Genomic DNA, 12301 nt, shown 5'->3' with positions numbered 1-12301 from the left:
CTTATAGAGAAACAACTGCTTCCTTTTGCATTCATATTTCATTGATGACCTTAAAAGTACATAACTACCGTAACAGGTTCAGCTAGCAAAAATGGATTTGAGAACAAACACATCTGGATATGAGAACACATACAACTAAGCTGGCAAAAGCTTGCAATGTATTAGAGTGAAGCCTACTTGCTGGAAGTCCTCATCATGCCTTGGGCATCAGCTCGTGTATTTCAGGAAGGGTTTGGAGAGAGTCATAATTCCAATTCAAGTCAGTTAAAGTGAGACTGGTAAGCGAGCTTCTACTCTATGTGTGTAAGCTGAAGTTTAAACAGACAGATTTGGGTTAAAGATACAAATCTGAGACTCCTTGATATACACATGTTGGGAAAGACTGAGAAGGGGTGACCCAGGGAACAAGTAGAGAGTGGACAGGGGCTGGGCCCAGGATGGACCTCTATAGAGATGTGCATGCCTACGTCTCCACAAAGGGCAGTGTAGCCACTAACGTGAGACAGGAAAAGTCCACTTCCTCCTAATTTTGATGTATAAAAGTATTTCTGGTTGGACTGGCATGTTACCTAGGTTTTATGTATTAACAGATTTTTTTTTTTTTTTTTTTTGAGACAGAGTTTGGCTCTGTCCTCCAGACTGGAGTGCAGTGGCGCAATCTGGGCACACTGCAAGCTCCGCCTCCCGGGTTCACGCCATTCTCCTGCCTCAGCCTCCCGAGTAGCTGGGACTACAGGCACCCGCCACCACGCCCAGCTAATTTTTTGTATTTTTTTAGTAGAGACAGGGTTTCACCGTGTTAGCCAGGATGGTCTCAATCTCCTGACCTCGTGATCCGCCCGCCTCGGCCTCCCAAAGTGCTGGGATTACAGGAGTGAGCCACTGCGCCCGGCCGTATTAACAGATTCTTGAATATTTTTTAAAAATAGGTGCCTCTTTGATAGAGAACAGCAGCCTGTTGCACACGGTAACACAGCATGTTTGATTTGTTGTATAGGAACATAGATGCCAATGTAACTGTATCTCTTTGGGAATAAAACCGTCATTTGCACATTCATCAAAGCTAGGAAGTTGGGGGAAATCATTGACTCCTCCTTTAGTTCTTTACCTAACTGGATGTATCTCTGAAGTCTCTCAAATCCATCCCTTCTTTATCTGTTGCCACATGCTCCCCAGCCAGGACCCACCGGCTGCAGGTACTGGTTGATGGTTTCCTTTACTTTGCCCTTTCCAAGGGAAACATAGCAAAGAGGGCATAGACTTCAAAGACAATAAGACTTCAGCCGAAATCCTGGCATTTTTACTAATTCTGGGACGATGACAAGTTATCATCCTTCGGTTACTTCTCCTATCGACTTCTGTGACTCTCCATCTCTAAACAGGGTTCGCGAAAGTTTTGAGAAAAAAAGACCATGAATACACAGTAAATGCATTTGCTTAGTAAATGATAGTTCTGGTATTTTATTGAAGAAGAGTTGAGCATCTGCCTCTGTTACTAAAACTTGATTGACTCTGTTTCCTCTAGGGAAAGTTCCAGATGGTTTTAGCACATCATCTGGTCTGTTTACCTGTTAACTTGGCGTCACCAGTCTAAAGGTTTATTTCACTTGTGCTGAATGTACCGTGGCCCCCGCCGAAGTACTCATAACTTAAATTTACCATTTAACCATTTTAAAGTACACAATTAAGTACATTCACAATATTGCACAACCATCACCATTATCCAGAATTTTTTTGTCACCCCAAATGGAAACGTCGTAAGCATTAAGCAGTCACTCCCCGTTCCTGCCTCCCCAAGCCAATCAACCGCTAATCTACTTTCGGTCTGTATGGATTTGCTGATTGTGGTGATTTCAGGATGTGACTTTTATGTGTCTTTTACTTACATTGTGTTTTCAGGGCTCATCTGTGTTGGAGCGTGTATCAGTGTGTCATTCCTTTTCATGGCTAATGATATTCCACCGTATGGAATATTTTGTTTATCCGTTCGTCAGTTGATGGACCACTTCGGTTGTTTCCTCTTTTTGGCTATTGTGCTGCTGCTGTGAACATTCGTGCACATGTTTTGTTTTCTTTTTGGCATATACCTAAGAGTGGAATTGCTGAGTCATATGATAATTCTGTGTTTAACTTCTTGAAGAAATGCCAAAGCAGCTAGCTGCATCATTTAACATTTTCACCAGCAATGTATGAGGGTTACAATGTCTTCACTTCCTTGTCCACACTTGTTTTTTCCATTCTTTTTATTATGGCCATCCTGCGGGGTGCGGCGTGTTATCTTCTTGTGGCACCCCATGATCTTTCTTGTCCCAAAGATTTTCTTCATTATGTTCCTTTTGCCAAGAACACCTCTCCTTTTTACAGGTGTAGTGAACACCTTTATTTAGGAAATCAGCTTTGAGTTACATACTTTACTCCTTAATCTTGAATAGTTCTTCATATTGCCTTTCAAGAGTTTATGGAATTGGAAAGTTTGACTGTTCAGAAGTGACTTCAGAGATTCATGACCTGTAACGATTTTGAATTTTTAAAAGAGTTTCGAATTCCAGGAGTAGATGGTGCCCGCTGTGGACCAGACTGGTGGGTGTGTGGGGCATGTAGCAGCCACAAGAAAGTCTTCCTGGGGCCAGAGCCAGGGAGCATCCCCTGGTGAGCCAGGTCTGGGGGTGCCGCTCAGAAGGTGCTCACTTGGAGTCTGGTTATGTGGTCCCGTTGAGGGCTAAAGGCTCTGCAGCATGAGATGTTAAGAATTGGCCAGGTGGCTGGGCTGCTAGGGGTCCTGCGTCCACTGTGGTGCCAGTCGCACTTTTAGTGCTTGCTGGTACTGTCTGTTGCCATCCCTGCTTTTCCTCTTCACACCCCCAGCCTTCTCACAATTTAGTCATTGAGGCAGGGGCATTGATAGGACCACCCTTGGGACACATTCATGCCTACCAAGCAAGCTGGGGCCCTCCTTGGACTCAAGGCCCTGTGGCACTGAGCCCTCCTCTAGTCAGGTCACACCTGGGACAGTGGGTGCAGCCCAGGTGGGTGTGGCCAAGTGGAGTTGAGGATGTGGTGACATCACCCTGCATATGTGCAGGGACCACCCGGGGAGGTCACAGGCAAAAGAGGGTTACCAGTGAGTGCCCCCAGCAGGGGTCTCCACCTCTCCTTGGAGGGACCCAGTGTCTGGACTCCAGGGTTTGATCCCTTCGTGACCACTGTGTCCCCAGTGTGTTCAGTCATTGAAGTATGCTTCCATTCCACAGTGCTTGCTCCAAGTCTGGGACTCTCAGTCCCCCATACGTTCCCTCTGCAGAGAGCCCTGGAGGCCTTGGCGACATCAGAACATCGTGCTCAAGTGTGACCGGTCACCAGAGTACTGATGTTAACCAGAACAAGGCCTCTTAGGCTCCTGGGGCTGGGCCCAGTGCAAGGCCCTGGATGGTGAGAGTGATTGCACAGTATGGGGCCCAGTGTGCCTGGAACCATAAGCAGGGGTGGCTGTGGGGAACTCTTAGCTTGAACCTCCTGTTTGTGTGGAGCCAAAGAGAGCACGGCTCGGCCAGCAGGCTCCAGAATCGCTTTCTAGCCAGAAGCGCCTTAGTTGAGCAAGGTTGGAGTCTGTTGGGGCTCCTGTGGCTAGGCGTGCCCACATGGCGCAGGGAGGGCCACTTTGGAAGGCATGTCCTCTTTGGGGCTAAACTGACTAGTACTGGTTTTCTTGGGGGACCTGCAGACCAAGACCTGGGCGGGATCGGTCATTTTACCTTCCAGCCCAGGGCCAGCTACTGATGGGAGGGCAAGCAGGGAAGACCCTGTGTGCCTGCCCGGCCAAGGCAGTCGCCTCCCTCGTCCTTGAGGGTGCTGTTCCGTTGCATCTGGTCAGGTGGTCTCGAGGGAGCCAGATGAGGCCCCTTTGGAACTGGGCACCAGTGAGTTCTTGCAGGGAGTGGGCAGGGGACATGGGAAAGCCTCCTGCAGAGGATGGGCAGATGGGAGCCAGATGAGGCCCCTTTGGAGCTGGGCACCAGTGAGTTCTTGCAGGGAGTGGGCAGGGGACACGGGAAAGCCTCCTGCAGAGGATGGGCAGATGCCAGTGTTGTCTTCTTGGGGCCACCTTCAGCTTGATGATGATGATTAGCAAATGCAATGTTGTAAATTGCAAAATACTGATCTCTAGCATGGTCATTTTAAAGAGGAAACCTAACCCTTTCCCCTAAACAGTTGAGGATCTTAGTATCCATCTGTCTGTCTTTTAGATGAAATTCCTAAACCTGTGGCCAGGGCTATGAAGAGAAACTTAGTTTTCATAATACTTGGGCCCAAATCATCTTGCACCCATTGTGACTTTGAAAATGTGAGGAGCTGGGATATGATGTGACCTTGAGCAGCAGCCTGTGATCTTACATGGACTGGGGCAGGAGGGCTGCCTCTGAATGGCTGTAATTTCCCTATGAAGGCATAAAACCTGGAAGTCTTCAGATGGCTTCAGCTGAAGAAAAAGTTAAGCTCCTGCTCACACCTCCAACCCAAATCCCATGGTACTCTCCCTTCTGCTCTGTGCCAGTGCTGCGCATTCTCACTGACAACTGTGGTCCCAGCGACACCAACCCACCCACTGCACTCACAAGCAGTTCAGGATTTGGGTCCCCATGCCACCAACAACATCTACTCAGTGATGATGAAATTCAGGATTTCTTTTTTTTTGGGCAGTCTTTTCGTCCTTAGAATAAGGACAGTCAAATCCCACAAACCACTGTTTTCAAAGGTTACTCATATTCTTTTTTCTGATATCCACTTAGGTATGTATTTTCTATTTGTTTCAATTTTAAGGTTTGTCTTTCTATTTTATTTCTTGAACGGGGTTGTAAGTAACTGTTCTGTTTAAAGGTGTGCTCAGAAACTTTCCTTCTATCTCTCTCTCACCTCATTCTACCCCCTCTCTAGAAAGATAATCATTTTCATTAGATTCTGCCTTCTCCATCCTGTATTTCCTTTTGGGATGTACATGTGACACAGAGACATAAACACGTATTTTTCTTGTTTCCCTTCATTCTTATACAAAAGGCAGCATTCTGTACATACTCTTCTACAACTTGCTTTTTTCACTTAACTGTATCTTCCTGGAAATTATTACATGAAAATTCATAGAGATCTTCCTCATTTTCAAAAAATGGTTGCATAGTGTGCCTCAAAATTTCACAGAGTATTCAGCCAGTCTGTATGGATGGATATTTAGTTTGTGTCCAATATTTTGTGATTACATGTAGCCGAGTATAAATATCTTCTGTTTCTAGTTTTAAGTCCCTGGAAGTGTGATTACTGTTTCAAAATGTAAATGCATATGTAGTTGTATGGAATAGTCAGGTGGGAAATTCCTTATCATTTAAGTTAGTCTTGAGGAAGGTGGTGTCAGCCTCCCAGTCATACCCTGAGTTGAACAATGGGGTAGGAGGAGTTGGGCTCCAGCGTGTTGAACTGGTGGCATGTATCTCCCTTTCTTCTGGGTATAGACTCCTGGGCACAGGATTACTGGGTGAGAGAGTAGGCATTTGCTTGCTTTAGTAAAATACCAATTTTCTTCTAAAAATTTACCCCAACTTACCCCACCACCAATGTGTGAGCCTTCTGGTTGCCTCAGGCTCCTGGCAACACTTGGCGTCATCAGCCTTCCTAGTTGTAAGTACTCTGGTGGGTGTAGAGGAAGCTCATCTGCTTGTGCTTTTTGGCCATTTGCACATCCATGTTATGACATCCCCGGTCAGTCTTGTGTTACCATAAAATGTAAATATTTAAATTTCTCATAGTTAAATTATACTGTATCTAAAGCATTGTGCTTGCCTTTTTGCTTAGTTAGAATTTTTGTGTCTTTTTTTTTTTATGAGACAGAGTCTCACTCTGTGGCCCAGACTGGAATGCAGTGGCGTCATCTTGGCTCACTGCAAGCTCTACCTCCTGGGTTCATGCCATTCTGCGTCAGCCTCCTGAGTAGCTGGGACTACAGGCGCCACCACCATGCCCAGCTAATTTTTTTGTATTTTTAGTAGAAACGGGGTTTCAGTGCGTTAGCCAGGAGGGTCTCGATCTCTTGACCTCGTGATCCGCCCGCCTCGGCCTCCCAAAGTGCTGGGATTACAGGTGTGAGTCACCGCGCCCTGCCATTTTTTTTGTAAATATAATTTAAAAGCATATTTGGTTTTCTAATTATAAAATATCTGTTGTGGCAGGAGCTAGATAGGGCAAAAGGCTCCCAGGTCTCCCAGTCTCCACCTCACGGTCCGCGTAGTCAGCTGGTGTGGTGTGATCCAGGCCCTGCGTTCTTTCCTGTGTTTACATGTTGTGCATAATTTTTCTCTTCTTTTTTCTCCCAAATCAAGTTATACAGTTTTCCTGCAGTTAACTTTTTTTTTCATTTATTCATCCTATTGTGGACATTTTCTCATGTTACTACGTATAGATCTATTTTATTCATTATAACAGCAGCCAAGTATCGCATTATATGAATGTGTCATCTATTTAGCTATTTCCATTTTCCTTTTATTTTATATTAAGGTTGAGTGGAAGCTTTTTGAATTTTGGATATATGTGGTTTTTAACCTGATTTCTTTTTCATAAGCTGTATATTTGGATTTTCAAACATATATCAGTGTGATCGAGTAAAACTAGAATAATTCACCTTCATGAAGAGCTGCCTGATAAACCACTGACTTATTTTTATTAGCTTGACCTGTTTTTTTTTTGCTTCAGGAACATCCGTTTTTGTTTTTTTGTGTCTGTTTGTTTTAAAGAGACAGGTCTTGCTGTGTTGTCTAGGATGGTCTCGAACTCCTGGCCTCAAGCAATCCTTCCTCAGCCTCACAAAGTGCTGGGATTACAGGCCTGAGCCAGCCAGGAACATCCTATTTTGAAATGAAATTATTGTTTATCCACTGCAGGGAGTAGTGACCCCCTGTTACATTTTGATTATTCTGTCTCCTTTCAAACTAGGGGAAAATGAATTTTTCCTTGTGTGGCATTCAATGTATTGTTGTAGGTTTTATTGGAACAGAATATTTTATTTTCTACTTAGGTTTCCCTTTCAAATGTTTCAGGTGTACGAAGCCATCGACACCAGAGATGGAGCATCTTGTGCAGAGTTGGTGTCTTTTAAACATCCTCATGTTGCAAACCCACGACTTCAAGTAGGTAAAAGAACTGTGCACACAGGTGTCTGCAGAGAATTACAGGATAATCACTTTCCTAAGAGAAACGTAGAGTTTGAGTAAGAAGAAAACTAGTATTGTCACTCTTATTTGAAAATTGTAAAGTTTCTTTATGATTTATGTAATTTCAATTCATTTGTGGAGCACTGACTGTGTGGGTACGCTGTAGTGATATGGACCTCCTGCCCCTGTGTTTGATTCCTACACAGCTCTCTGAGGTTTGGAGAAGTGAGATGGTGGAGAGACGGCGGAGCTTAGACTCTGTCCAGGCCTGTGCGTTCCCAAAGCCCCATAGACGTCATGCACCACAGGTGTCTCCCATTTAAGTAGAAAGTCCGGCAAGCCAAGGCCCAGCCTGGAGTTGTACATGGAGTTTCCATGTCATCTGTGGCGTAGATGATGTTGAGGTGGTATTTTCTATAGAAAATCTTGTGGACATTTGGTAAAGCCCTGTTTCCTTATTGACACCCATTATCATACTGGGGTGTGTTTCTACTGGGAGCAGCATTTTTCTTTTGGAAGAAAAATGGGCTTATCTATTGGTGATTATGTTTGGTGGTGTACAGATTTGCAACTGAGACCAGGTAAATCGGTCTCTGAAGTAGCAGCAGGCTTGTTTTTGTTTTTCTAATCAATACTATGTGATTCTATGTGTAGACAGTGTTGAAAACCATTGCTCTAAGTAGGAGTTAGTGCTAGAGACTTGATGAGACTCAGGCTCGCCTTGGCCAGAACACCCCATGGCTGGTGCTGTGTGCTTCATATTGTGTCACATGAGAGGACACACACTGTCCTGTTGGCAGTCTGAGATGGATCCCTTCATTGTAAAATTCCCCCCGTAAACTTTCTTCTGGTGGTTTCATTCCCCAGGGACTGTAGAATGGTGATTTTTCTGATACTGTCATTCTTCTGTCTCACCATATCAGCACGGGCTCATTGCTTTTGTGAAAACAAAACAAAACAAAAAAAGTCAGTGTGCTGTAATCTATTGTGTATTAGTCCGGGTTCTCCAGAGAAACAGAGCCAATGGGATATATCGATATTTATAGAGGTTTAGTATGAGGAACTGGGTCCTGTGATTATAGAGGTCGAGAAGTCCCACACAAGGAGTGAATTCTTCCTTCCTCGACCTCTTGTTCTATTCAAGCCCTCATCAGATTGGTCACTGCCCGTCCACACTGAGGAGGGCCATCACCTTTCCTGAGTCTGCTAGTGCAACTGCCAGTGTCATCCAGAAACACCCTCACAGATGCTCCCAGAAATGACATTGTCTGGGGACTCCATGGCCAGCCAAGTTGACAGAATTAACCTTCACCTATTGAGATGTTCAGATTATCTAAAATTTGACTGTTAGGAGGAAAGGAAAACTTAGAAAGAAATGTCAGCTAGCGTAGCCCAGGAGATGAGACTGGTGCTCTCAGCAGGAAGCTGAAAAGGGTGAGTCCTAGCATAGCACCATCGGTAACTCGTTAGACCTCACTTACTAAACCTGTGATAGTTACTTCACAAGTATTTCTTGACTGACTGGTTATTAAATACTAAAATATATATGAAAGTGCCTAGAATATTTTCTGACCTGCAGAAGGCGAGACTAAATTATATTCATGGGCCTCTTGTTCCCCTGAAATATTGATAAATATTTGTTGAAGTAATGAACCATTTATTTATGAGACAGAGTCTCTCTCTGTCGCCCAGCGGGTAGTGCAGTGGCACGATCTTGGCTTACTGCAACCTTCAGCACCCAGGTTCAAGCGATTCTCATGCCCAGCCTCCTGAGTAGCTGGGATTAGCAGTGTGCACCACCACACCCGGCTAATTTTTGTAATGTTTTTGTAGAAACGGGCTTTCACCATGTTGGCCAGGCTGGTCTTGAACTTCTGGCCTCAAGTGATCTGCCCACCTCGCCCTCCCAAAGTGCTGGGATTACAGGCGTGAGCCACCGTGCTCACAGCCTCAACCTTTTATTTAGAGTTTTAAATATAAAGTGCTACTGTGAACTATAAAGCATAAATTTTCTTGAAACAGGTTTAAATATCTTTCTATATGTTGCATTCTTTCTGTGCCTATTTATTTTACTTTTGCCATTTTTCTTTTTTAAAATCAGATGGCCTCTCCAGAGGAGAAGTGTCAGCAAGTCTTGGAACCCCCTTATGATGAAATGTTTGCAGCTCATTTAAGGTAATCTGTTGGGGAGGAAGAAAAACACACACATCTGGAAATTGCTGAATTAACTGAGTATTTTATCTTGCATTATCTTATGCTTGAAGCAGTGAATAATTGACTTTGAAAAAGTAGGAAAATGCATTTGTAATTTCACTTTGATAAAGCCTGTGAAAATTTTATACATCAGTTGTCTAATACTATTTTTAACATCACATAGTATTTACCATAGTGCCTGGATAGTGGTCTTTTTAGTAGAGTGTGGAGCCTAACCATTCACTTACCCCTTTTGTGGAAATAGTATGTCTTTTTTGAAGCTCTTTACGTTACTGGGAAAGAACTAGTGTTGAGCAAAGCAAACAATGCTGCTTTTATGTACACTTCATGTCTACTGTGTTACCTCTGAAGGATCTTTTCAGGCAGAAGATGGTGTCCTTATAGCCATGTGAGATTTGATTACTGTCTTTCAGAGCAGCCTAGGCTACAGGACCAGGGTGGGGTCTGTGAGCAGGAATGTCCTGTGAACCCCACAGGGTCTTTGGAAGAGTTGGGGCACTACCGTGTTCCTTGTAGTACAAAGCACCTGTGATGTCCTGGCTCTGTGTGGTGTGCGATCGGTTCCAGATTGGACGAAGAACTAACACTGACATTACCCAGCTGGGAATCCAGTTTGAATGTCATTGTCAGCTCCTGCTAGCATGGAAGGGTCATACTCTGTTATCAGCGTGTTACTCATAAACCTGCTGGAGCTGGGTCCTTCTGGGGCTTGAAAGTGTAGTCTCCGAGCTTACCGTGGGACTCCTCTTATCCTCAGCTGTTTGTGTTCAGCCATTCGTGTGTTTCTTCCTTCACCCCTTTCATCCCAGGACCACTGGGACCTGTGCAGTGAAGTGAGCTGTGTGTGCTGCATAACTAGTGCTAGGTTTTATCGTGTGACAGCGTGTTTCTCTTTCTCCTCCAGGTGCACTTACGCAGTGGGGAATCATGACTTCATAGAGGCATACAAGTGCCAGACCGTGATCGTCCAATATCCTTTGTCATTCATGGCAGCTGTCCGGCGTGGAACGCATGCAGTGGATTACTTGGGACTTGAGACCCGGAAACATTGGGCCAGTTGCTCATTTCTGCAGTTAGAAAGGAATGACAGTGTTTTGGAAGAGAAACTCTTTTCAGCTCTTTCACTCGGGTACTTAAATTTAGCATGGATCTGAAGACTCATGCAGTCACTTAGTAAGGAATAACCCTGGTGAAAAAGAAGGATCTTACCCTGTTGAGAAGAAGAAGGTTTAGGTAGTAAGTATAGTTACAGGGACTGGTTAAGTCCTGTGGTGAAATATCAGAAATCCAGAATTCAGGCAGAGATGGACAAGAGTGGAGTCAGATACACATCGGCATTGAATTGTGGCGGCTGAAGACCTTAAACCAGACCAATTCCTACTTCAGTCATGTAAAGGGTATCTCTAGTTAAGGCCTGAATCGGTGAGTGTTCTAAGGATTTGTATGTATCTCTAGATTTTGTCTTTTCGTTTTAACCGCCTTGTTTAAATATACACAGAAGAGAGTTGGCCTACTTGCTAACAGCCTCCTTAGAATTCAAGAATTCTAGAGTTGATAAAATCAGCCTTATGCTACAGATTCTAAAGCACTTAAATATAACTCATGATCATCTGGGCTCAGAGAAACCAAATAAAATATCTGAAATGGCTGATTTTTAAAAATCTTGTAAGTCTTTTTTACTTAGGAGACAGTATGTATGAAATACGTGTGTTTAGTATACTTGAGCCTAGTGAGATACAGATATTTGTAATGTGAGCTTATACCTTTTTTCCTTCAAGAACTTACTATTGTTGTAACATAAATCTGCTAAAGGGTGAGCTACATTCCTTAAAATTTAGATTCTTATTCTTTACTTTAATCGTACATAGCATTGTTTGAACTTTATATGCCGTATCTTCCTTAATACAGTACATCATTCTTGCGAGCATTCCAGGCCCACAAAGAAGAAAACTGGTAAGTGTGAACAGAAACAGCTGAATTAGTAAATGGCAATTTTTTTAAGTAGAATCTTTTTACAAATTTGCTTTAAATAAATGTATATTGTATTTTCCATGTGGATATTTAATAATCATTGTGTTGACATATGATAATATCCACACAGATTAATGGAGTTACAAATCTAGTAAACTTATATGGTAGATCAGCCACATTGTTTGCAGTGTGTCTGTGTAAATATAGTATTATTTTTATTTCACATGTCCATTTCCCCAGATATTTATTAAATACTGTTTTTTCCTTCAGTTGTCAATTTTGAACTTTTGGTTTTAAACTTTAGATAAAAGAGGTAGACCAACTACCGTTCATTTGGGGTGTTCTAATACATAATAATGGTGGTATTTTTAAATGCCTTGCCAAACTAATTCTTAATTTTATGATTTATTAACAAACTATAGATAAATACTGAGTTTTGTTTATACTAAAGTAACCAAAGGCCTTTTGCAAACAAACCCACCCTTTTATCTTTTTTTTCTTTTCTTGAGACGGAGTCTTGCTCAGTTGCCCAGGCTGGAGTGCAGTGGCGTGATCTCGGCTCACTGCAAGCTCCGCCTCCTGCCATGCTTTTATCTTTTAACGTAAAAACTTGCACATGAAAACAGTCCAGTTTTGCCAGTTGGCTGTAAAAGTTGTTTTGTGACATTTTGTGTATTACATATTCTGGTTCCTGTTAGGAAATCTGATCAAACCACTTCTTTTTTAGTGGTGCTGTTTGGATACTGGTGGGAAGCTGAGGGGAGGAGGATATCCTGGGAGCCTGGAGCTGCAGCAGGGCTGGGGCCTTTGGCAGGGTTGGGGAGCACCGCAGTGTGAGGCCCTGGGATGATCAGGAAGTTTGGGGCCTGCTGCCCACCCGGACAGAAAGTGAGGAAGCAAACAACTGTCAGAGTTTTGGATAAGCG

The 12301-nt window shown here is 43.5% G+C and overlaps 1 protein-coding gene across 3 annotated transcripts in view; it reads left to right on the top strand.

The window, feature by feature from the left end:
- Positions 1-12301, top strand: part of PCID2 (PCI domain containing 2) — a 37744-nt gene that overhangs the window by 1709 nt on the left and 23734 nt on the right. For 2 of the 3 annotated variants that reach the window (XM_009192272.3, XM_009192271.3), the window contains exons 2-5: positions 7077-7166; positions 9292-9365; positions 10309-10374; positions 11316-11357. In XM_009192272.3, the coding sequence (XP_009190536.1) occupies positions 7077-7166; positions 9292-9365; positions 10309-10374; positions 11316-11357 (272 nt within the window). Of the gene's footprint in view, positions 1-7076; positions 7167-9291; positions 9366-10308; positions 10375-11312; positions 11358-12301 lie in introns of all 3 variants that reach the window. The other variant, NM_001168978.1, reaches the window with a different exon arrangement.

This window comes from Papio anubis, chromosome 15 (assembly GCF_008728515.1).
Source record: "Papio anubis isolate 15944 chromosome 15, Panubis1.0, whole genome shotgun sequence".
In the NCBI taxonomy this organism is placed as follows: Eukaryota; Metazoa; Chordata; class Mammalia; order Primates; family Cercopithecidae; genus Papio; species Papio anubis.
The sequence above is the reverse complement of the archived record's forward strand: the minus strand, read 5'-3'. Positions and strand labels throughout refer to the sequence as shown.